At 47.8% G+C, this 25,636-nt stretch overlaps 2 protein-coding genes across 3 annotated transcripts in view; both read left to right on the top strand.

Annotated features, from left to right (window-relative positions):
• Nucleotides 1-18,171, top strand: part of PHF12 (PHD finger protein 12) — a 45,676-nt gene extending 27,505 nt beyond the window's left edge. Inside the window, exons 6-15 of one of the 2 annotated variants that reach the window (XM_065573182.1) lie at nucleotides 519-651; nucleotides 1,395-1,559; nucleotides 2,894-3,055; nucleotides 5,122-5,935; nucleotides 8,866-8,994; nucleotides 10,416-10,559; nucleotides 12,904-13,002; nucleotides 13,690-13,772; nucleotides 15,316-15,454; nucleotides 17,006-18,171. In XM_065573182.1, the coding sequence (XP_065429254.1) occupies nucleotides 519-651; nucleotides 1,395-1,559; nucleotides 2,894-3,055; nucleotides 5,122-5,935; nucleotides 8,866-8,994; nucleotides 10,416-10,559; nucleotides 12,904-13,002; nucleotides 13,690-13,772; nucleotides 15,316-15,454; nucleotides 17,006-17,340 (2,203 nt within the window). In that variant the 3' untranslated portion in view covers nucleotides 17,341-18,171. The remainder of the gene's footprint in view (nucleotides 1-518; nucleotides 652-1,394; nucleotides 1,560-2,893; nucleotides 3,056-5,121; nucleotides 5,936-8,865; nucleotides 8,995-10,415; nucleotides 10,560-12,903; nucleotides 13,003-13,689; nucleotides 13,773-15,315; nucleotides 15,455-17,005) is intronic. The other variant, XM_065573183.1, reaches the window with a different exon arrangement.
• Nucleotides 18,172-20,955: 2,784 nt separating this feature from the next.
• DHRS13 (dehydrogenase/reductase 13) lies at nucleotides 20,956-25,624 on the top strand. The gene is made up of 5 exons (XM_005298245.4): nucleotides 20,956-21,410; nucleotides 22,476-22,594; nucleotides 23,369-23,492; nucleotides 23,734-24,045; nucleotides 24,874-25,624. The coding sequence occupies exons 1-5, from the start codon at nucleotides 21,284-21,286 to the stop codon at nucleotides 25,134-25,136; spliced, it is 945 nt and encodes a 314-aa protein (XP_005298302.2). The 5' UTR covers nucleotides 20,956-21,283; the 3' UTR covers nucleotides 25,137-25,624.
• Nucleotides 25,625-25,636: the final 12 nt, after the last annotated feature.

Raw genomic sequence — 25,636 nt, 5'->3', positions numbered from 1 at the left:
TAACTGAACTCCCTGGAGGTTGCTCTTAGCGTCCATGAGTTTCCTTGGTAATGAGCTTACTGGCCAAAGCAGTAGTGAATGAGAGCAGCGTGTTCAGAACTGCTCGTACAGCTTCTATGGAGTGCATGGGGAACAAAGGACACTGCTCCAGTCCTACCCGAAGGATTTTACAATCCAAGACCCCCATCCTGCACTTGGATCTGCATGGGCAGATCTTTGTGCCCATTTGACTTCAGTCCAATAGGACTCCACACAGATCGAATTACACCATTGTTGCCTAATTTTAGACAATAGCAACAAATAATGCAGGGGAAAGGAAGGATGAGAGCTACAGTAACTTTATTAGGTTACATAAATTGTGACACTGGGGCCACTTTGGTCTCTTTGGTCTCTTTCTAATTATTGGCTACAAGTGATCCCTCCCCTCCCACTTGTAGCATAGGAAGGTGGTGAGCAACATTAATTTTGGTTTTCTAGGAAATACTAAAAATAGCAGCTGTTTCCCTGTTTCTTTGCAGGAGTTGCAGAGTGGCACCTCTTATTCAGTGTGATTACTGCCCCCTCCTGTTCCACATGGATTGTCTTGAGCCCCCTCTTACTGCCATGCCCCTGGGCAGATGGATGTGTCCAAATCATATTGAACACGTGGTGGTAAGTTTATAACAGTAAATGGATGTTAAAAGGACGTGGTCAGATTCAATTTTATTAATGGACTAATTTAAAAAAAAACTCAAACGTTTAGAGTTTATTGCTCCTGCATTGATATTTCTAAGGATGTTTTCAACAAGCAATAAACTGACTATACACAAAGTAAACAAACTGAACAAGTAGAATATTGATTTTCCTAATTTTCTTTGCTTTAGTAATTGGTGTTTGTGACTCTGAAAAGCTTGATTTTCAGACAAATGTGATCAAGTTGACAACCTCTGAGACAGAAGGAAAGCAGTAGATGAAAGTTATTTCTCTGTAGCTCTCAGCTTCTTCATACCAAAGTCTAGAACTATATCCCCCAAAAACCCTACCCTTTTCTGAATAAGGAGTTCCTTGTGTGAATCAGCTCTCTGTTCCCTCTGCTTCAAGTTGGTGGGGACTATTTTATAGTCAAATATTCATTATACTGATGGCTGGTATCTAAATACATGTATCAGGAGATCGACTGCTTGTGAGATTACACAAGCAGACATTAACTTATTGGGCCACTGAAAGATTTTATCTTTCGACTTTATAGAGTTGTACCCTCTAGCAGAAACAACTTTATATTTTTTGATTCATAAACATAGAGCACTAAAGCTGAGCTGATGGTACTAACTGACTGTGAAAGAGGCAGCTCTTGTTTGGAACAGGTATTGGGATCGGTCATCCTAACTATGCCAGTATTATATCTGCTCTTCCAGCTGAACCAGAAGAACATGACCCTGAGCAATCGGTGCCGGGTTTTTGATCGGTTCCAAGACACCATATCTCAGCATGTTGTCAAGGTGGATTTCCTGAACCGAATCCACAAGAAACACCCTCCCAACCGCAGAGTTGTTCAGTCAGTGAAGAGAAGAGGTTTGAAGGTAAGTGAAAACAGGAAATGTTCTGGAGAACCTTGCTTACATGTTTTAGCATAATAAAAAGGCACGTAACAGGCATGCCCCAGTGTGATGGATTATCAAGTCTCTAGTCTTTGGTGTGTCCCTAGCAGGGCTAGGAAGAAGTGACGATAGCACCTGATCTCAAACTTGGGAGTGGAGTACTGCTGCTTTCCAGTAGCTACATTTAGCTATCCAGCCTACCAATGAAGTAGCATTACACAGTTTTGCCACTTGGTGGCAACTACACATCTTTCAAATGCAACTTTAAGAAATGCTGTTGCCTTTCTAGTGAGTGGCACTCATGCTTCAAAATTGGAAGGTTTTTAAGTTACTAAGAGCTCCCTATATTACTTATTTGTATATGAGACGAAAGCAAGCATACACCATGCAAACCATCCTGTTTTTATGTGCTCTAGAATTTGTAAATATTTTTCTGCAATCACAGCAGGTCTAAAATTTAAAGTTAGTAAGGTTTCTAAATTAAACTCCTTTGAGTAGTAAATGTAAATACACTTTTGAAACAAGTTGGGAAGATAGAACAAAATGGGAGGGAATCTTTACTAGAACCTCCAGGCTAAGACTAGATACTTATCTGCCTATGGGGGATGGATGAAGGATTAATGGACTCAAAGCTGCCAGGGCAGAGGGTATCCTACTGAATGTGTGGCTCAGAGCCCCACAGTTGAAAGCATTGCTTTTTGTCATGTACTAATTTAGAGAAACTGAAAAGTTCTTTAACCTGCCAAGCATGGGATCCAGGCTTCGGTTTTCTTCTGCAGTGTTTGAGGTGGCTAACTTCTAAAGCAGAGTAGAGATATGGAGGAACTTCTTCTGTAGCAGGTGCTGAAGTCAGAAGAACCAGTGCTGCTTCACGTGTTCTAATTTGTCATCAAAATACCTCACCCAATCTAAATGAGGAAGAATAACTCAATATAATGGGCATTTGATTCTAAATAAATGTATTTCCCCCACTCTTTTTATTTTGTTTGAATGGATGCATTCATGCTACAACCAATACACTAAAGGCTCAAGTCCAGATCTGGTATAAGCATGGGGAAATTCCATTGACTTCAGCAGAGTTGTGTCAACTTAAACCAAGTCTGCACATAGCCCTGAAACTTTCCTATCTTCTGATGTCTCCCTTTCGTATTCTACTCTGCCACAGTGCTGACTGGTGTTGGCACAATCTCTGGTTTCTTTGGCCTGGAAACCATCGGCCAGTAGTAAATTTGGATAATACTTGTTAAGAATGACTATAGTTTAATGGAACGCACCTGTAATTATCTAATGTCTCCTCTTCCCTCCTGACAATTCAGGTTCCTGATGCGATAAAATCTCAATACCGGTTTCCACCCCCCTTACTTGCACCTGCAGCAATTCGGGATGGTGAGCTCATCTGTAATGGGGTCCCTGAGGAATCCTCACAGAAGCACCTTTTGAATTCTGAGCACTTAGCCAGCCAGTCAGAACAACAAGAGGTAAACGATGGCAAATGTTTTGGCTCTATAGCTTCTCTTTGCTGTGCATTTCAGTTAGATATGATCAAAGTATCTTTCTGAATAGCAAGTCTAGAACATATGTGCAGTGGTGACTGTTTCTTCTCTCTCCTCCCATGACCTGTCACAGCTCTCGTTGAACGCTTCCTTTTGTCCACTCCCCAGACAGCTGTGAGGGGATCCAGCTGCTGGATTGTGTGTTAAGCCTCAAGTCTGAATGGAGCCCATGCAGTGTTCTTATCTCAGCACCTCTAGGCACACTCCTAGGGTACAGTCTTTGCCCCACCACCACCACCAGGTTCTTTTGTTCTGCTGCTGGCACCTTTCCACTCTCCAAATCCCAGCCCCCTACCGACAAGCTGGGGGAAATGTCTCCCAGCTCCAGCCAACCCTCCTTAGTATAGCTACTGGATGGTCAGAGTACCAACGTTCAAGTCCATAGTCCCCAGACTGGTGTCTGTGACCTACAGCTCGTCAGCTGATGGTGGATACCTATATCATGCAAGTTCCTCTCATCGTCCCACCTCCTACGCACAGAGAGAAGGCTGTTTCTGACAGAGTCTGGGGGAGAGTGATGAGGGTATAATGCTTGGTGTGATTTGAGTGTTTAAATTTTTTGTCATTAAATTAAAATATATGGAGATATACCTATCTCCTAGAACTGGAAGGGACCCTGAAGGGTCATCGAGTCCAGCCCCCAGCCTTCACTAGCAGGACCAAGTACTGATTTTGCCCCAGATCCCTTAGTGGCCCCCTCAAGGATTGAACTCACAACCCTGGATTTAGCAGGCCGATTGGGGGGAGGGACAGCTCAGTGGTTTGAGCATTGGCCTGCTAAACCCAGGGATGAGAGTTCAATCCTTGAGGGGGCCACCTAGGGATCTGGGGCAAAAATCAGTACTTGGTCCTGCTAGTAAAGGCAGGGGGCTGGACTCAATGACCTTTCGAGGTCCCTTCCAGTTCTGTGAGATGGGTATATATCCATATATTATTTATGTATTTATTTATTGTCATCTGGCAGAGGGAAATTGCTTTCTCCATTTGGTTGTGTAAGGCTGGTGGCGTTAACGAACTTGTATGTTAACATTCATGTTGCTGGGTGGCTTTTGTAAGACTAACGTGAGGACACTCGGAAGCTTTGTATGGGCATATTTTTAATGTCAAATCTAAATGTTATACCTCCTATGAGTTCTCTTGCTGGGTTACAGTATTGTAAGCCGCAAATCCCCTTGCAAATAGCGGTCTACGCTGTAAGCCACTCTGTCGTCTGTTACAAGACTGACAAGATGAGCTGGTCCCACAGTGTGAGGTGGGGTAAACTTCACTGGAAGGCAATTGCTGCCTCTGTGTATGTGTGTCTAATGTAGGGACTCCATTCTGTTCTGGAAGCGAAGGATGCATGGTGACATGCGTTAGGCCAATACCCATACTTGTTCAGAAAGTGCCTTCCAAGCTGGTCATGTCAGCACGCTGCCTTTGGAAGCCTTGAAGGAATCCTCCCCCAGTCCTCATTGTTTAAATAGGTTCTCTGCTCTGTCCCTAAAAAAGCTTCTGTACAGGAAGCCAAAGTATTTCTGCAGTCTGCTCCAGCTTTCTCTACAGAGTCATTTGGCTGGATGCACTCCAGATTGAGAGAAACCCATTTTATAGAAAGACCAGTAAGTAGTGTGTCTGTTTGAATCTTGTAGCAAGATGGAGGTGGAATTTTGGGCCTAAGGCAGACTCTCACTGTAACTAGCTTGGATTTGGGCAAAATGTTTCTCTTGAGTACCAACGTGATTGATATATCTTATGGAATAACTGTAAGTCCTATGACAGAGGTATAGTGCTCGTAACCACCTGATTTGTATTGCATTTGTATCAGAACAGCTACCATGACTCCATAATATACCTATATTAAGTTGTTTTGCTGTGGTGGTGAACTGCCTTTTCAGGAGCAGGCAGAGCGATGCCGGGTAAAGTGTCCTGCTTGTTTGGGTGGCTGAAGCGGGCATGCTGCGTGAGTGACCAGCCTGTGACACTTACCTACGTTTTCTTTCTGTTTTCAGTGGCTCTGTAGTGTTGTTGCGCTCCAGTGCAGCATTTTGAGACATTTATCTGCTAAGCAGATGCCTTCGCTTTGGGACTCTGAACAGACAGAGAAGGCTGATATTAAGCCTGTTATTGTGGCAGACGGCTCAATCACCAACCCTTACCAGGCAGCTGACAAGGCACTCACACCTTCCCTTTATTCTGTGTCGTGCACCTCAGGGATTACCACCCAGAATTCCTTGAGCTCTTCTCAATCCCAGCAGTCTTTACCACAGGAAGATGTCAATTGCAGCTCTTGTATGGATAAGTCAAAGAAAGTATCTTCTTGCGGGACTTCTAATGGGCCAACAGCCTCTGAAGTTAAAGTAAATGGTCCTCATTTGTATGGTGTTTCCTCTGAACCTTCGGCACATTTGACTGATTCTCAGAGGCTAATTGGCCCAGGTAATGCAATACCTGGGCTGTCTCATCGGCAAACGTGGGCTAGGCCTCTCACCCCTCCAGCAGCTTGTGGACTTCTGAATCACACAGTTGGAACTGTTGTGAAGACGGAGAACATAGCAGGACCTGTTTCTTGTGCACAAAGGGGTTCTGTGCCAGTCACAAGTATGCCTGCTTCCATACCAAGCTCTTGTTCCAGCCTAGAGACCACCAGCACTTTGCAAAGAAAGAATGTCCAGACGCAGATAGGCCCCCCGCTGACAGCAGAATTGCGATCAATTGGTTCCCCTTTGACTGCCACAAGGGCTCTTACTCCTCCACAGGCAACGGGAGATGGGATCTCTGCCATCGGATCCACACACAGATTCTGTTCACCAGCACCACCTTCAGGTGAGCATCTGATGGGGAGATCTGGGCCTTCCAGTTGGGAAATGAGTATTTAAAAATCTTTCTTTCAGAGCATGAAGTATAGTAACTGCAAGAAGCGAGGCTTGCCGCAGGCCTGGCACCATGGAAAGAGTTAGGGTTAGGGTTGCCCACAGGTCCTGAAACAGCAATTGGGCCCTGTGCTAGATGTTGCGAGTTGAATGCGTCTCTAAAGAGGGGGAGCACTGTGCTGCTTTCTGAAACTGTTGATCCATCAGGGGTTCAGAAGGAACTGGAAATTCCGGAAACGTACTGTCATTTAAACTGTTCAGTTGCTGTGTTGCTGTCACAGTTGCTATTTTGACAACTGTAACAGTACATTTGCTTTAAGAAGATTGCTGGAGTTTCCAAATGGATTACTTCAAATCTCTGCTTTAATGTCCTGGTGGAAGCAGGCACTCAAGGCTGTGAAGATCATAATGTGTGACCCTGTTCGTTTGTTTGCAAAGACTGTATACAAAAAAAACCCCAAATCCCAAGGGTTAGGAAATGCCACAGTTAAGATTTCATGTACAACCTCAGCTCCACCCTGGTTCTTATGAATTACAATAGTCTTCTGTCTGCTTTTTGCACAACCTTCGATATGTTTAGTGTCTTGTAACTTTGTCCTTCTGGATGTATACCCAAATCATGAAAGTTACTCATAGGACAGTTCTGTTTAACACTAGGTTTATATCAAATATAAAGTTTACAACACTAATAGTGAAAGTTTGCTGGCATAATACATGCTGTTCAGTGAGCTGTGTGGTTAACAGCCTCCACCCCGAATTGCACCAGTAATGTCTGTGCTGCTAACTGAAAAAGAAATGTACAATACTGTGGATGCTGACAAACGTACTAAAATGGATTCCTTAGGACCAGATAACATAAAAAAATAATTCAAAGATATTCAGACGCATTATGGCAATGCAAATAGTGAATCTTCTTTTTGAATGGTAAAGCTGTTCAGAAAACTTGCAATTTTTTATAATTGATTGGGATATTTTCTTGTACAGAGAAACAGCTGAATCGATTTTCCTCAAGCTTCAGAACAAATAAACCAACACCTTCACATTCGTTTAAGCCCAGAAAAGGCCATTGTTCAACATAAAGATTCAAAAAGCCATGTGCAACTGCAAAGAGGCCATTAAGGACATGTAACAGTCACAATGCAAATTGTAGAGGTGGCGGTGTTCCCAGTACAGCTCTGTGGGGAGGGTTGAGTTCAGAGTCCAAGTTTAAGGCCAGAAGGACCACCGGATCATCTAGTCTGACCTTCTCGGTGTCACAAGCCACCCAGCACCTGCACACTAAACCCAGCAACCGAAATGAGAGCCAAGTATTACAGCCCCAGACAGAGAATAGGAGGGGCTGAGGTGCACCAGTGGCTGAGCCCTCCGTAGCAGCAGGGAAGTGATTGAGAGATACCCACATAAGTTTGGTTTGTTAAAGTGCTTTCAGGGCACTTAAAAATAAATGAATTATTTTTTTGGAGCTAGTGAGCATCCAAACAGTACACACAGTGGGGAGAGCGAGCGCTTAGCTGGCTTGAGTATTATCTTAAAAATCTCTGGTATGAGTGACTGACAGATTTTCCTCTGAAGCAGCATTAATGTAAAATCTATGCCCATGGCTGCTGACCATCTCAACCACACTGGTGCACAAAGGAGAAAGCAAACACACAGCTGCTGGCTTGGCTGTTGCTTCAGCTGGAAGTACGGGGATGGGGAGGAGGGAAATTTTACCAAGTGGAAAAGGGACCATATTGATTAGGGGAAACATTATGTTCAAGCTTCTAAGAGTCTGGCAAAGCATGGATAATCCTGAAAATGCTTCTTAAAGGGATGCTGTCAGGTCAGTTTGGGCCCAAACTTTAGATTTTATAAAATGCAAACCAAAACCCCACTCAGCTTCCAAGAGAACTTCTGTAAAATTTAAAAAATCCTATGATAACAAGTGTTGGTGAAATGTAGGTTTCCCCTCCAGTATTTGCTATTCAACTCATGCTGCATTGTGTTAGAGAACAAGTGAACGAGCCTAAACTAAAGAGAAACTGACATTGGAAGTGAAAAATAAATTAGATTTTAATTCTTGGTTCTAGTAACGGAAGGTTATGGGAATCTAGGTAAGGAAAAAGTAATATCCCTTTTAAACGCCGTTAGTATTTCTCATCTAATTCTAAATAGATTATCGGGGGAGGCAGGGGATTTGGGTATCTAAGGCATGGGAGCGTAATTTCCTTCACTGCTATGTAGTTCTGAAGCAGACATTTCACAAATGTCACACTATTTTAAGCAGTAGGATTGCAGTTTGTGAATGAGCTAAAGTCACGTGTATGCACATTGCTTCTCTGTTACATTCTCACCACCCAGGAAAGAGCTTTCAGACTTCCACAGTACATATGGCACTTGTGTTGGCAGTAGCAGATCTCCAAAACAAGTTACAGAAACATTCATTTTGTTTCTGGTTAACAAAACGTTTCTTATCCAAAATTCTGCAAATGTATAAAACCCAACACAGAAAAACTGCTCCCAAGATTTCTCCCCTCTGGGTCCAGTGAGATTTGGGTTTCAGGCTGTCCCCCAAACACCTTACAGCTCTGCTCCACAGGTCGTACTTCCAGGATAACGTGACTTCCCTTCAGCATATGGTAGAGGTGCAGGAGCCCATGGAAATGGAACTCAGTTCTGCCAGCTAGAACTGCTCTGGGAAAAGGTGTGGTGCTATTCAGAGCCCTTTTCAGGAGGCGTGGATTACTGGTTGTGAAAAGAGTTACTTCTCTTTTCAAAGCATGGCTACTAGCAAAACGAGCCATTCTGTGCAGTTTGTAAATCAGAAGTATGAGTTGAGGGCTCATCAGTAGCTCAGAGGTGACTGTGCATCTTGACACTTCTCTTCTCTCCCCGTCTCTCTAGATGGTAAGGTCAGTCCCAGCACCGTATCCATAGGAAGCTCTTTAACTGTCCCCTCATCTTTCACTTCAAACTCTGCAGCTATGTTGGACCTCACCAGCTCTGTGAAAGCATTAATGGATGGCAACAGCGGTGAGTAGTCTCTGATTCTTTATCTCGGTCCAGAGTGGCTGTGTATACTAGCCGAGAGGGAAATGTTCCTTTCCTTAAATACGCTGCTAAAGGGGAGAGTGACTTCGGTAAAGGGGGCTGGGGTGTGGATATGTATTACCCTGGGTGAACAAGGGAGTGCCCCATCCCTGTCAAAATCGTGGGTCTTATTCACTTTCACACCTTGGTACTTGGAGTGTTTACCCTCGTAAGCTTTGGGGGTGTCTGTCCAGAATGTTGGTGTCCAGACCTGTTGCTCGGTGGAATTCATGTGCTACAGATCACCAGCTCGGCCATGTCATGATTTTAGCTGTGATCCAAGGACACTTCCCTCACCTTTTCGGAGGCTAGCAATTGCGTATTCTTTGGGCTGCAGTATTGTTATAGGTTTGCCTTCAGTTACATCTTTCTACAGCTACGTTTTCTGCCTTTGTCCCAGAGACTGGTACATCTTCCTCTCCTTTTGTCAGTGGGATAGCAGGAAATCTGGACTCTCCTCAGGGTGACTTACTGAGAATCCAGAGGACTGCTGTACAGTTCTCAACTTCATTCTCCGTCTGTTGCTCGTGATCCTTCTCTACAGCCTTTCTTGCACTGCCATTTTGACCCTCTTTCCTTTGGCAAAACCCTGGCTGTTTGTCTTGGCCTCCTGTGTTTGCAACGGGACTCGCACTAGCCAGCATGGCTCTGCTTCCTTTGCTCGCTCTTTTACCAGTGACATTGACATTGCGACGGCTCTTGCAGGAGGTGAACTAACTTGTTCACAAGCCCAATGCAGATCTTTGCAGGGCCTGAGTAACTGTCGTCCTTGCTGGTCAGTATCGGCAACAGTGATCTCTATTTGTGTAAAAAGTAAATCTCAAAACAGATCTGTCCGAATTCCCCCTCTTTATGAACAATTTTAAGTTGAACCTGCCATGAAAGACTGTGACCCTGAAAATGAGAGTATACTGCACCTAAGGAGTTGTCATTTATCTCTGGGATAGACCTAGTCAAGCTTTTTTCCAACCGGGTTGTAAATTTGAGTCTCACAAGAAGCACGCCCCATCCCTGCTGCCCAAAAGAGCCTGAAATACACATGGCCTTTCTGTGTCTCTGCCCACCTGTAGAGTCTTCAGCTTTTTCCTAGCCAGAAAAACGCAAATGTCCCTTTCCTGTCTAGACTGCAGCTCTCCAAGAGGACAAGTCTTGCTGTCCAGACATGCTGCTAGGAAAGAGAATGTATTTAGAAAGTAATAGAGCACCTGCACTTTAGACTACTGAGGCTGCAGAGTTTTTCCTGACAGAGTTGCTGCTTACAGAAGCAAATGGCAAAATTTAGGAGCAGGACAGTTAAGCCCACAGCAGATCAAATGACGCCCTCTCCGGGAATAATTTACTAATTGCTTTTTATTTATTAACAGAGATTGAGATAAATATGCTGGATGAGAAGCTAATCAAGTTTCTGGCCTTGCAGAGAATACAGCAGCTCTTTCCTTCCAAAGTTCAATCTGTAGTGAGCAGTGTCAGTTCCCATCAGTCGTCTCCTTTGGCAAATCACATTGAAGGTAAGAGCAGCCCTAGAATAGGCACTTTGCATTGAGCTGTGGTTTTTCTCAGCAGACCATGCCATCAGACTGTCATCCAGAGAGATTCTCTCTTTTCTGGTATTTGGGAGACCCCATTTCCTCTCCTTCCCTCCTCTTGCCCCTCCTCTCCGGATACTCTTCGATCAGAAATGTTCCTCCACTTCCCCTTGTTGAGCTTTTGGCAAACGTGGTAGGAAAAGGAGCTTGCTCTCCCCCTGCTGCATCACAGCAACTTGCAGCCATGGATGTTCTGGTTCTGGTACTGTGGTGTTACGCCAAGGTGCACCAGTCTGAGCTAGCAAGGAAGGGAAAGGCCCAGCTGCCTTCTCTGGCATGTTTGCAAGAGGCTCGGGGATCTGGGAAGCAAATGAACAAGTGTGTTTGAAATCCTGCTGCCTTCTTTTTGGAGCTGGAGAAAACTGGTTTGTGGGCTTGAAAGAGAAACCTAAACGTGAACTGCAAAAACGGGGGCATACAGTGAGGGTGTTACATTTTAAAATCCATGGATTTCTTCAATCCAAATTGGGAACCGCAGAGCTAAAATTGCAGATATGTTCTAACACTAAATAGTTGGAAACGGTTACCTCCTTCACTTATAAAATCTGTCAGGGCCTGAGGTCAGGGTTCTGCTTTCCTTGCTATGGTCATTAATGTCACTGATCCTTAGAGCTGTGTCAGGCATGCAGCTTCCTAGTCCGCTGTTAGGAAGAAGTATCAATTCCCTGAACCGTGTCCATTTACCTTCAGAAGTAAAGAAGAGTTGTCCTGTGGGAGCAGTGTCCTGCTCTCAGTTGGTCTAGGCCTACGGGGGGGGGGGGGGGGGTACAAGAGGGACAGAGGTGAGATCTGTGGTAGTGCCCCATTGGCTGTATCACAAACTTGATTTGTCCTTGTCTCAGCTCACCTGGTCATTTCAGGCTGTGGCATTGCAGCACAGATTCTGAATGTCTATCAGCAACTGTGTCTGTCTTCTAACACTTCTGGAGCTAGAGGCAGCTGTGGGACTGCACAGGGCTAGCACTGGGATTAAATAATGTGGCCAGCAGACACTTGTAGAACTGAATCTCAGATCATTGGCACAGACTATCCTAGGGGAGATCCATGGCTGTGTTCCCTACCTGCTTTGTCTTTTTGACCCATCAAACTTCCCCCTGTGCTAATTTTGAGTTTTATTTTGTTTGTTGATGGCACACTTGAGACAAAACTTCTGAGACAAGCCCCGCTGGCTGATCTGTACTAAGCAGAGCAGCCAAATGTAGAAATGACGTGTTGGGAACAGTGGAGCTTTTTGGCATGTTCCATGCTGAAGGCTCCACATAATCCCACGGAGAGTGTTCTTGACAGCAGTGGTGAATTCCAGACACCGATTCTAAATGTTTGTTGTTTGACGCTCTTTACTCAGTTTGTAATCTGCATGCTTCGTCCGTTTCACATCTGTTCTTGATGTGAAACTGTCCTGGAGATGCATGTGGGGGGGAGTTAGGTTAGGCTGCATGTGTGTTTGCATGGACAGGAAGAGGACATGGGGGGTTTAGGTCCAGGTACGGAGCCATTCAAACCTAGACCAGGTTGCCATTGGACTGCTAGGTGAGTGACCCTTATATGAAACAAGATGGTGGTCTGCCTGTTCCAGGTGCAATTGGGATGTGAGCTCTGTGTCCATGTAACCGCTGGTTCTTTGTCGGCAGCCTCGGTAGGAGGAGGGTCCAGGATTGACTGTGCTGTGGAGACTCAACTAAGATTAAACTAGTTGAAGAGGGAATCCGCCCCCGCCCTTCCAGCTGTAGGAATTTGAAATTGATCCGTGGAAAAGCTTGTTCTGCATCTGCCTGTGCTTTTCTCAGGGGCTAACTAGCAGCTCTGTCTCTAGAGCTGTCGACTTGGCAGCTTTCGCTAGCTCCAAATTCAGTTTAAAGGGGCACCATCTTAAAGGAACTGGAGGACAACAATTCAGAAGACGTGGGCTTTAACACTTCACTGTCCTGGAACTGGAAGAGATGAGAGAGGAGAAATAGTCTCTTCCCAGTTGGTTTCCTTTTGTCTGTGCCCAGTGTCATTTCCCCTGTATAGTCACGTGGTTTGTGCGGGTCTTTCACATAGCAGTGGGGGAGTAGAAAGATGTGACTGTAAAACCACAACAATTGGTCGGGGGTAAGAGCTGAAACTATTTCTGATTTTGTCCAGATTTCAAGTTGATAGTTTCCTTTTAAAAATGATGCGTGAGCCCCAAACAGCCCAGCAGGGGGAATACTTAAACCCAGTAACTTGATATTACTGTAGGCAATATATTCCGTAGTGTTCAGATCTCCCTTTTGTCTTCCAGTGCAAAGAAAGGAAGTGCAAGCCCGGGCAGTGTTCTATCCCCTGATGGGCACAGGAAGTGCAGTGAACATGTGCTACAGAACCCTCTACATCGGGACAGGTCAGTGCCGTCTCCTTGCACAATCACAATGAAAAAATCACTTTCCATTTGTTTGTTCAGCTTTTATTTTGTTTGCACCTAGACAATCCAAGCCATAATGCACTAAAGTCACCCCAGTAGAAGTGAATGCAGCTCTTTGGAGAATGCCATGTTGGGGCCAGTCATTTTATCCTGGGATTTTGGCATTCTGTTCCTCTTGTGTATTATCAGGCAACATGTGCAAGAAAGCTCACTTCGATGGCAGGACACCATGTGACTGGCATGGTTAGGTGCCTGTAGCCCAGATTTGATAGCCATTGTTTTAGGGTGGGAGTATTAACTCTTGATACCACACAGTCTGAGATTTGCCATTAAAAAGTCACAACTTTCCTAGGCTCCCAGAGTCGGTTTCTAACTGGTAACTGCTAAGAAGGGAGATTAATGATCTTTTTGGGCATTTACCACTCTTGCCTCAGCCTGGAGCCCCTAGCACACTGGAAGGGCACAATAATGCTGAAATGGTTTTCCACCTTCCCCTGCTTAATCTTACAGGGGGGAAGTTTCCCTGCAGAAACTTTGTTCTGTGGCTTATCTCAGCACTGTTCACCAAGCCCCCTGACATTTAATTCTCTCGCTCTGTGCTGCCTGGGCCAGCTTTTCTGAATTCAATTGACTTGAGCCCGTATTTTGTCTTCCTGTCCGTTGCAGGAGCTGACATGGATGTGTGCCTTACAAGCTACGGTCACTGTAACTATGTGTCTGGCAAACATGCCTGCATATTCTACGATGAGGTGAGTGCCTGGGCCTTTGCTTTGCCACTTGCTCAGAGTTGGAGATGAAGGCAGCTGCGTGGAGCTCCTTTGTGGGCTGCAGAGTGAGAGCCAGGCTTGTATAAGAGTTAAGGTGGGGTCAGCATTTACTGGTAACCCTCTTCCTGAGACAGAGTTCTGCTGACAAGTTCCCTCGGGGCAAACTCTGGTCTGAGTCTCTGCACGTCCTTAATCTGTTTTCAGTGTCAACATCATTTTTGAAGCGTGGACACCAGAACTGGACACACTAGGCCAATAGTGGTCTCGCTATTGCCATATACAGTGGGAACACCTCCCTACTCCTCTGTATACGTCTGTGCTTCCACATCCAAGAATCCCTTGAGCCCTCTTAGCCACCGGGTCACACTGGGAGCGCATGTTCAGCCAAGTCCTCTTCAGAGTCACTGTGTTCCGAAATCGTTCCCTGTCCTCTACATGAGGCCTGTGTTCTCTGTCCCCAGATGTAGGACTTTGTCTTTGGCTGTGTCACACCCCCTGTTCAGATGAGCCTGCCTTGCGCTCTAGATTTGACACGTCCCGGTCATTATTTACTACTACACCGATTTCATCATCTGTGGACCTTTTCTTCCAGACCATTGCTAAAGTGACAGAATAATGTTGGGCCAAGAGCAGATCCTTGCAGGAGCGCACCAGAAACACCCGAGGGGTGGATAATTCCCTGTTGACAATGACTGAGCTATCCCTGTTAGCCCACATTACATGGACTAAAACCTAGCTAACAAAACATTGTACTTTTAATGTAATAGCAATTTCATAACTTGATCCTACCCCACCCTGACAAGATCTGATCAGTCCGCATGGCTTCCTTCTCGTGTCATGTCACTCTTCTTCCCCCCGCTGTCGGGCTGGGTACTCTGCTGGGGTCAGGGACTCACTCATACCTGAGTGTCTCTAGACACACTGGAGGCAGCGTGTTTAATCTCTGGGGCAGTGCCTTGTGACTGGCGTTAGTGCTCACAGCTGTGCTGATGACCCCCTGTGCAGGGAGGGCTGAGGCCTGCTGTTTCTCCAGCACAGTGAATGTGCTCCGTGGTTTGGGAACGAAGTGTTCACTAGCAGATGCTCCTTTCTGGTCAGACCCCTTGGCAGTGTGGTGAGCAGCACACAGTGGCTAATGTGTGAGGGTCTGTCAGAGAATTAGCAGGTGGGGAATTGGGTCCTGTGCAGTAAAGCATGTTCCCAACTATATGAATCTCTTTCAGAGGGTTGATGAGCCATAATTGTGTGAGCAGTTTTCATTTGCTCGTTCTGCATTCTGTGCAAGATCAGCATGCAGAGCATTCTGGGTAACATGCATGCAGAGCATTCTGGGTAACATGCATGCAGCCAGATTCCATGAAGTCTGACTTGCCACTGCCTGAAACGGCCTGTTTAGCTCGGTAGGTCCCTCCGTCTGAGCAGTGCACTGATGGGAAGCAGGAACGCAGTACAGAATGGGGTCTTTGGGCTTTCTGTCCCATTCAGTGTTGCCTGGGTTACATGTTAAGTGTCTCTTCCTTCCTAGAATACAAAACATTACGAGCTGTTGAACTACAGTGAGCATGGGACGACTGTGGACAATGTTCTGTATTCATGTGACTTCTCTGAGAAGACCACGCCCATTCCTCCCAGCAGCATTGTTGCCAAAGTGCAGAGTGTGATCAGTAAGTCTTGGAGGAACGTGTTCCCGACAGGGAGGGGCCGGGCCCTGCCCTCGTGCTGCCAGAGGAGCCAGCAGTGGGGGGAGTGGAAACTCCAGTTTGTGCTGAAGGACTGAGTGCAGAAGGAAGGGGTCTCACCAAAGCCCAGACTTGCTCAGCACACACAGTATAACTCTCCTCTCTGAGCCCAGCTGCTTGGGCAGCGAGTGCTTTGAACTGCAAATTCCTGCTTCCTCTAATTAGAGTTAATTCTGACTTAAGGGCCTCTCCTGAAAGCCATCAGTTCTGAGCTGGAATCGTGGTCTCCATAGACTTGCTCCGTAGATTTGCCTCTGACCAATGTTCCCTCTAATTTTTTTCATCCATGTACAGAATAAATTTTGGTATGTGCACCAAGGGGTGTGCAGATGTGTGCCACCAGTAGAAACAAAAAAATCTATCTATAATTAATATATATATATATATATATATATAATTAATTAATATATAATTTTTTAAAAAAAAGTTACCATAGGGATAATTCCTCCAGCCAGGACAGGTTAGGCGTTTTAGAACTCACTACTCAAAGAATTAAATTTAAGTGTAAGAGAAATAAAAATTATGAAATGCACAGACCAGTCAGAACACTAAAATAACACACTTAGAAAGAATACAATTAGAGACTATACGTGCACTGCAGGAAGTACCAAGTAGTAATAACTCTGTGTGTGTGTGTGTGTGTGTGTGTGTGTGTACATGTGTGTACGTACGCGCGCGCTGGCTGATGGGGAAAGCTGTGTGCTCTCTTTAAGACACTCACTGAAAGCTCTCCTGCTCTGTCCTGACTGACTCTGAGCCCTGTTGTCTCCCCTCCCCCGCTCTGCAGAGAGGGGGTACGTGGGGAGGAGGGGTGTGTGCGCGAGAGAGAGAGAGAGACTGTGTGAGCTGGCTGCTGGGGAAATCTCAAACTGTGCACTGTCTCTTTAAGAAAGGCACTCCACCACTCCCCATTCAGACCACAGCAGCTCCCAGTCCTCCTGAGCTAAGCTGTCCCCTCTGCCCTGCTCTGCGGAGATGGGGTACAGGAGGAGGAGGACACCCTAACAGCACCCTCCACCTCTCTCCCCCTCCACTCCCCAGCTCTGCACAGCCACCAGGAGGGTCCCGGGAGCAGCTTCAGGACAGAGCAATGTGGGGGGAGGGCACCTGAACACATTCTGCCAGCTGTGCTCTCTAATCAGCTGGGTGACATTTGAATCTCTCCTGTGTGGCCACCCAAGCGCGCAGCTTACAGGGAACACAGCCTCTGACCTGGAAGCAAATGGTCCTGTGGGGGGGCTACACTCTAAGCATCATTCTCCACCTCTGCCCACCTGACCGCGTGCACTTCCCACATCTGGGCCTACGTACAGCTCTCTGCAGCACTGACCCAGGGGCTGGCTGCACTCTGAAGTGGCTGGTGATCATGTGACTGCAGCACTTCATGTTGTATAGAAACAAGCTGCTGCGCTTGAGTGATGCTCTCTGGATGGGACACTTGCTGCAGCCTGTTTCTCATTTGCGTTTCTTTTCCAGAATGCCACAAAGGCAGAAAAGAGGACGAGGAGCCGCACGAAGAAGCAGTCGTGATGAATTCCCAGGCACAAGGGCAACGCCGGAAACCCTGCAATTGCAAAGCCAGCAGCTCTAGTTTAATAGGGGGCAGCGGAGCGGGGTGGGAAGGAACAGCCCTGCTCCACCACGGCAGTTACATCAAACTGGGCTGCCTGCAGTTTGTCTTCAGCATCACTGACTTTGCAACCAAACAGCCCAAAGGGGACGCTGCCTTAGTACAAGAGATGGACTTGGAGGAAAAGCTCTCTCTGAAACCCCACCAGGTGCCCGTGCTGCGGTCCAACTCCGTTCCCTAGGAGCTGAGGCAGAGCCGTGGGGGAAGAAAAGCCCTGTCCTTAGACTCCTGCAATGCAAAAATGTACAAACCAAGTTGGGATTTTCTGTCGGCCCAGAAACTGTTCACGCGCCGTTTGCATGAAATGAAGAACGTTTCACTTTTTTAATTATTTTCTTCTTTTGCTCAAGTTTTAGGGGCATTTGCACATATATTTGTACTATACATTTCATTTTAAAAGGAAAGCTGCAGCAAGAGGAGGACGTGTCAGAGCGAGGAGGGGGAGGGGCGGGTGCTGGCTGACTTGGACTCTCTCTGACAGATCGGTCCCATGCAGTTGTAAAATAATCAAAAACTTGTTCTATTTTGTGCCAGTGACAATAGTTTTATATTAAAAGAGAAAAATACAGTTTTCATACAGCAAATCTATACAATATCATTGTTTTATTTAATGTAAAGAAGTGCTATCCTCCCCCCACTTATTTTACCCCACCCTCCCTGCTATGGTTGCACTACAAGTAGCTACTGTGTATTATGGGCAATGAGAAGTGAGTTCTTTTCCTGGTGTCCATCCTATTTTATTTCAAAGAAGGAAAAGTATTGGACTCTGTGTAAATACATCCGTGATGGCATTTTCAATGTTTTAAAGCTGTGTACAGTGCTACATGTGGTATGACGTTGCCTCAAACTGTCTATTGTAGCAAATCGTTTGTCGTAAACCTGTTTGTCTTTTTTGTTCTCTGCCACCTCCCCGCCCTCCAGAACAGCTAGTTCCGATGTACATAGTCATTGTAATGTTTTAGACTTTACAGAAACTTTCCTGTATTCTGTATATAAAAAACAAAATACGTCACCTCCTGCTTTCGACTGTCTGTCCTGACTCTGTACACACAAGCAAGGATCTACAAGAGCATCGCATGGCAAAACCCAACCTCTATGAGAAGGGCTTCCAGGCTGGGCCCCGGAACAGCCCTGGTCTGCTCCTCTCCACCTGCTCTGCCCCAGGCCTCCAGGATTGGGGTGTCTGGGGACAAAGTGAGCTCCTGAAGAATGGAAGGTTTGAATACAGGGTGTATCTGTGATGGCCCCTGTGGCTCCCCTTTGTACTTGACCACATCAGTGCCATGCCCTGGCGGTGTGCATCCCCTCCCCCCCAGACAGGGTATGTTCTTAGGGCGGCGTGCGGCACAGCGACCCGCGCTGTTGGCACTCAAGGTTTGTAGCTATTACAGGGCGGGAGCTGCTCCCATTCGGGAGCTTTCCCCTTCACTCCCGGCTCTCCTGCCCTAGAGCCGCGCTCGGCTGTATTTTTACTGTTTTATACTCTATGTTCTGAGCTGGAAATACTAACTCTTTTTGTACAAAGACGGAAGGATTTGCGATCTGTTCCAATGGCATTAAGTCTGTATTAATAAACTCTCATAATACTATTGAAAACAGAGCGAGAACCACACTTGCACCCTTCTTTTTTCCCTCCCACCTGCAGTTTGGGGCTCAGATAGCTTCTCGCCCTCTCCAGACAGGGAACTTTCCTCCTTGGGCAGGTTGTGAGGCCTGGTGTGAAGGGAGCGTTCTCCAGTGAGAAGGCTCCTGGGCCATGACTTCACTTGTAGCTCAGGGCTACATCTGTGCTCACCTCCTGTGACGGATTGGATTGGCTAATCACTAGCCGTTGGGAACATACCCCTGTGTTGAGTGAGTTCTGGTATTTTGGCAGCAGCCTTTAATGCGTTGGCTTCGGGTTTCTTGTAGTCCTGGGGCGCAAAGTGTTTTAAAGCCCTGCATGAATTTAGCCTCTGGTACTGGGAGATGAGGGTTTGTTTAATCATCTTCAGCCATAACCTGGGGCAGGGGTGAGTGGTAAAGTAAATGCTAATACTGTAATGCTTTGCTCTGGTACCCTCCAGCCGCTGATCTCAGTGCTTGGCAAACCCCATTTCAGCCAAACAGGCCTCCAGCAGAGGAACTTCTCCTGGAGCTGGTGAATGTTCCTGAGGGAGGTTGGCATATACACCCATGGGATGCACCCCTTCTACCTGTCCAAATGACCCCCTGAAGCAGCATTTTCTGCCCTCTGTCCTTTACCGCCCCCATTTGTCCCACTTAAAATCATTAGAGGCTGGCCACAACCCCCCTGGAACTGGCTTGCACCCCTTCCGTGCTGCTCCTGGCTTCTGCTAGCCCAGCATGCAGGAACCGAAGGCAAACACTCCTCCTCCCCTCTGTGGGCTCACCCCCCTCTGCTTGTACTGCCCAGTGGTGCAGTTGAGCTGTTTTCTCTAGTCCAGTGTTTGCCGGGGGCGTGATTCTAGTGTCATTCCATTGCCGGCAAGCGGTGCCTACACACACAGGAGACCTTACACGTGAGTGTGTCCTGTCACTGCCACAGAGCTATTGTGTGGCCATGGTCTGCATGATTGGGAATAGGAGGTGTTCGTCCAAATGACTGTTAGGAAGGGCTGGGGGACAATTTTGGGGTCTTGGATACAGAGAATAGAGGGCTGGGACTTTGTGTTCCTAGGTCTGTAAAGTGAAATGCACGTCTATGGGGCTAGATAACTAATCGTTTAAAGCCCCTCCCCCTCCCCCCCGTGCCTGCTCTGCTACTTTAGTTCTTTCATATTGCATTTTTGTCCCACAGCTGGGGTCCTAGTTCTCTAGCAGAGATGGTACCAGACTGTAATCAGCATCTCTCTGATAGAAAACCATGAAATAAACCTACAGTTCAGAACGTGAGTGGTGGTTCTAAGCCTGTTGAAACCTGTCTGTGCACCTGTAATTGGGGAATAGTGACACTACAGCTAATGGCCCTGCCCCTAAGCCAGCTGGGAGCATGAACCCGTTCATGTTTGTTAAAGGGCTGCTGCAGAGGTGCCAATAATCAGTTTTTCAAAGGTGCTGAGCCTCCACCATGCCCACTGCAGTCATGGGTTGCTGAAGAAAACAAACACACCGTCCTTGGTAAGCTGGGGAACGGTTGTCCTGTCTGGGGGGAAATTTGAGATTTCAAAACAATTTTCCATCTCAAATCAGGACAAAACTTCAATCTCGAAAAATTCTGCATACTGAAAATCTGAAACTGCTTTTGGACAGGGCCAATCAAAATGTTTCTTTATCTAACCTTTTAATTGTAAATTCGTGTATGTAGCAATAGTGTTGCAGCCTTGTCAGTCCCAGGATATTAGAGAGGCAAGGTGGGCGAGGTGATATCTTTTATTGGACCAGCTTCTGTTGGTGCAAGAGACCGGCTCTCGAGCTTACACAGAGCTCTATGTAAGCTTGTGCGGCTCACCAACAGAAGTTGGTCTAATAAAAGATACCACCTCACCCACCTTGTCTCTTCCATCTATTAAGTCATTTAAACCAAAACCTGGAACGTTTTTGTTTAGAAAATGCCGAAACAGGATGTTTTTGAGGACTGACACTTCTGTCACCGTTTGTTTGAAGCGGGGGATGAATGGAAACCCCCATTGCTTTCCTGCAAGCAGTTTCAGTTTTGACACCTTGGCTTTTTTGGACAAAAAACATGGATCAGAAATGTCCCGTCTGGCTCTAGCTCCTTGTCCAAAGCCGAACGAGTGTCTTGCAGGCAATGGATCTGCAGGTGGCAGTGTTGCCAGCAGATTGACTGAACTACAGCCAGGCTCCCGTTATAAGGCAGAGGGCCCAGGCCCAGCCAGCCTGAGCACCATGCACATCCTGGGCGTGAACAGGCAGAGTTTGGCCCAGGAGGCTTGCCATAGCTCTGTTGCATGCAGAGACCAGCCCAGGGGAGCTTTCCTGCAATGTGAAGCAAGTGCCCTTTGTCCTGGTCCTTCCCTTGCTGCGGGTTCTGGCTCAGTCCCCGGCCCGCCGAGGAGGGCAGCTCGGCCTGAAACACGAATCTTGCAGCTGGAGGCGTCTGTGAATTGGCTGCAGCCAAGGGAAAACTGCTGCTCACCCCAGTAGCTGCGCCCTGGGAAGCCATGGCAACAGTGCTGCTAGTGCTTGGGCTGCTCCTGGGCCTCTATGCCCTCCTCTATTACAACTGCATCAAAGGGGCCAAGTGTAGGGCCCAAACCAGCCTCCGAGGGAAGACGGTGGTGATCACAGGTGAGCGGGAGAGGGGACAGGTGCCTCCAGGGGCAGTGGGGGCGCTACCTGGGCTCTGGTAGATCGTCTCTCTTCAAAGTGGGAACACCCCCCCCACTCCAGGGCCAGGACTCTGATTCTCACGCAGCATGTTCTCTCCTGTTGGCAGAGCATCCAGGGGCATGGGTGCCCGGCCCAGCTCTGCCTTCTCCCTGTATGCCACAGATGTGAGCTCAATGCATCTGGCTGGCGCTACCAAGGCGCCTGCGGTCAAGGGTTGGGATCCCAGCAGACTTGACTCCGCTAGTTGAGACAGATTGGAATCAGCTGGGGTCCACCTTCAGTCCAGTGGCCAGGGCTGGATATGTGAGACGAATGGGCAGGCAGCCCCACAGCAGGGTTACGGGATAACCTGTCCCCTAGTGAAGTCTCCTAGCCTGTAAGAGTTTGAACTTGGCTGGGTGCTGAGTTGCTCTTTCCCTCCCCAAACCCTTTTCTAGTATTGACTAGTCTAATTTTGGATATGCACGATAACCATAGAAACAGCCAGTCCCTCCTTGGCTGTGGCAAGGCGTTCCACAGTCTATTCCTAGTAAGAAAAAGGATTTCTCGGTAGCAGTTCTGCACAGAACACTGCATCTGGATCCTCTAAATGTGACTTTCAAAAAACAAAGCTCCCCAGGCAATTTCAGTGAGAGGAGGTTTGGACCCTGGTGTCCTCGGCAAAGTTCTCTTCCCCGGGTTTGTTGTGCAGGGGATTGTGTGCTGGCTGCGCACTCCTCATAAGAATGGCCCTACTGGGTCAGAGCAAAGGCCCATCTAGCCCAGTATCCTGTCTTCCAACAGGGGCCAGTGCCAGGTACCCCAGAGGGAATGAACAGAACAGGGAATCGCCAGGTGATCCATCCCATCGCCCATTCCCAGCTTCTGGCAAACAGAGGCTAGACACCATTCCGCCCCAGAGGCGGCTGCATTTCAGGCAGGCTCTATGAATTGCTTTGAGAGGGAACGCAGTGCTACCACACCACAGAGCTGGGCTGCTCTTGGTCTCCTCCTTGGGCCCAGCTCCTTGTTCTGCTTTTCCAGGGGGAAACACTGGGATTGGGAAGATGACAGCCCTGGATCTGGCCCGGAGAAGAGCTCGCGTCATCCTGGCCTGTCGCAGCAGAGCGAGAGGAGAAGCGGCCGTCTATGACATCAGGCGGGTGCGGGCTCTGTGCTCCTTTTCTCTTGCTCAGATGGATGCAGTCTGAGCCCCAGGGATGAGCAGTCACTGCAATAGGGCAGGTCTGCCCCGTCCTGTGCCCGTCACGGGACACTGCCGAACTTTGAGAAAGCGAGGGTCCACTGAGGCTCAGGATGGGGCAGACCCAGGGAGGTGCAGAGGGCAGCGGTACCAGCTTGGGGAAGGGTTCAGGTGCCATGACAGATAGGAGAGGGAGCAGCATGTAAAGGCTCTGCTGCTCCCCAGTGAGGCGAGGGGCACAGATGCCAGCAGTGGGTGGGGAGTGGAGGGCTGCAGAGGTACTTGCCTACAGAGAAAGCTGGCAAGGGGTTTGTGCACATTCCACGGGCATGGTGGGCCCCATTTCCATAGGCAGGGAGCTAACCAAGATGACCGCATCTCCCAGGCTGGATTCTCTGACTGCCCCAGGTATGCCTGAATTCCTGTTTACCTGCCCAACTGCCAATTTAACACCTGGTGAGGCCTTTCTCCATCCTGCTCAGGTGCCTCAATGTGGCCTGGCTGCATGGTACCAAACAGTAACCACTGTGGAGCCTGCAAAAAAAACCGCACACGCACGCTCTGGGGCTGGGTGCTCTGAAGGGAAAGCAGCTCCCTCTGCTAGTTCCTGTTTGCAGTTTGCCTCGTGCTTCAAGGTGGAAACGGGGTACCACCTTCCCCGTCGCTGTCACTGGGCCGGAGCCCCTGTGCACCACTGTGGCCTACACTGAGTGCCTCCCCCCTCTTTCTCCAGGAGAGCGGGAACAATGAGGTTCTCTTCATGAGTCTGGACCTGGCCAGCCTGGACTCGGTGCGAGCATTTGCAGAGACTTTCCTGAGATCCGAGCCTCGTCTCGACATCCTGATCAACAACGCAGGTGGGAATCTCATTACCGAGTCTGTCACCCAGCTCTGGGTGGGGCAGGGGTAGGTAGCTCAGGCCCTGAGGCTGTGCTGAGGAGGATCTGGGGGAAATCCTTGGATGCTGATGATGGGTTGATGACTCTGAGGCAGGGAATAACACCCTGTAGACTGGTTTTGGTTTGCAGGACCCTGTCAGGCAGAGAAAGTCCTGGACCAGAGATCACTGCTGTATATTGGAGCTTATTTTTTCTACAGGGATTGGAGCAGGTGGCAGGAAGAAAGATGGCTTTAACCTGGTCTTTCAGGTCAACCACCTTGGTCACTTCCTTCTGACTCACCTCCTCTTAGAGCGGCTGAAGCTCAGTGCACCGAGCCGCGTGGTGATTGTGGCCTCCAGTGCACATCGGTCGGGGAAGATAGACTTTGAGAACCTCCATAAGCCGGTGGAAGGGATACTGCAGAACTTCCAGGCTTACTGCACCAGCAAACTGGCCAACATCTTGTATGCCCGAGAGCTGGCCAACAAACTGGAAGGAACTGATGTAACCTGCTATGCTGTTCACCCAGGTGAGTGTGGGTCCAGCCTTTCTCTAGGGATGCACCTTCCAAATCCCACCCAAGTTCCTGGGGGCTATAGATCAGAGCCTCGCCACTCAAGAAGGGAAGTTCAATCCAGTCCTGTTTGAGACCTGCCTCAGGACATCCAAACTGGCTACTAAGGACAATAATCTCTGATGTAGGTTAATTTCAGAACTCCCCAAAGAGGGGTACTCAAGCTCCCGGACTCCTGCGGCTCTTCCCTTTCATACTGAGCCTCCCACCCAGTCAAGGAGGACTGGTCAGCAATCTTAATAAGAGAGGCAGCTTTCTAATGAACCAAAGTTACTCTTTACTCCCAAGGCCGTGACCCCTAATTCTGCAGCTTGCCCTGCCTGCAATTAAATTCTCTTTCCTACCTCTCCAGCACCGGTTGGAATTTGGGTGGGAGGGAGGCCAGAAAATGGGTGTTGAGCATGCAGGAACTGGTATTTGGAGGAAGCATGAGGTACAGATCAGAAACCATTCAACACCCTACTTTGCAAGTCACTTTCTTTGAACTGTCCATATCCATAACCCCTCTTTGCGGTCAAGTTCCTGCCAAGTGAGTGCTAAGAGAACGTAAGAATGGCCATACTGGGTCAGACCAAAGGTCTGTGGATGGTTCTCAGTGAAATGTACTAAGAACCAAACCCAGTGTGTCTGCATGCATCTCACGTAGTTTTTGCCTTCTCTCTATCCATCTTCACTGGCGCCATTGTCCTTTATGCCTCCTGAGTAAGACACCCTGCTCCCAGATGAGGGATGTTTCCTGTACACTCCAGTCTAACTGCAGCTGCTGCTTTCTTTTGCTTCCAGGGGTTGTTAACACTGAACTATTCCGCTACATTCCGATCTGGCTGTCGCCATTCTTTGTTCCAATCTCCTGGCTCTTCTTCCGAGACCCTATTGACGGAGCCCAGACCTCGATCTACTGTGCCACACAGGAGGGGATTGAGATGTTCAGTGGACGGTACTTTGTGGACTGCCGGGTACAAGATCCCAGGCCCCCGGCCCGTGACGATGCTGTTGCCAAGAAGCTGTGGGAAGTCAGTGAGAGGATGGTGGGTTTGGCTGCTTAGAATGTGCTATCTCCTGACAGCTATGTGGGGACCATAGACTGGAATAGCAGTGGCTGCTGTAGGGGTGGACTAAGGTGCATTAGGAAACGGAGGGGGCCTCGGACTGACAAGAGAGAGGCAGAGCTGAAAGACAGGCCTTCGATACATTGGAAGTTACATGGTGGAAGCTTCCATGGCATTGAGGCTATGCCAGACTATCCAGCATGGTAATATGAACATTTACCCATCTTTTTAAGCAGCAGGATTTTCTTTACACTGCATCTAACAAATAAGATTTTGAGAGCTGGGACTCCCACGCTGAATGTAGAGGCCTTACCCTGCCCCACAATGTGTAAGGATGATGATATGGGTTCTGCTGGTGCTATCCACTCTCTCATTTCTCTCACCTCAAGCTCTGTTTCATACCCAAACACTTTTGATAGCATTTTCTATACTCTTGTATCAGTTAAAACACAATAAAAATAACTGTTTTAGAAGATGAATTAAAACACCTCCTTGAG

Source organism: Chrysemys picta, chromosome 19, assembly GCF_011386835.1.
Source record: "Chrysemys picta bellii isolate R12L10 chromosome 19, ASM1138683v2, whole genome shotgun sequence".
Lineage (NCBI taxonomy): Eukaryota > Metazoa > Chordata > Testudines > Emydidae > Chrysemys > Chrysemys picta.
This window is presented reverse-complemented; position numbering and strand designations above follow the sequence as displayed.

Coding starts and splice junctions, on each gene's coding strand:
- DHRS13 (XM_005298245.4), top strand. CDS start 21,284: ATGGCAACAGTGCTGCTAGTGCTTGGGCTGCTCCTGGGCCTCTATGCC. Junction 21,411..22,475: donor GAAGACGGTGGTGATCACAG/GTGAGCGGGAGA, acceptor CTGCTTTTCCAG/GGGGAAACACTGGGATTGGG. Junction 22,595..23,368: donor CCGTCTATGACATCAGGCGG/GTGCGGGCTCTG, acceptor CTCTTTCTCCAG/GAGAGCGGGAACAATGAGGT.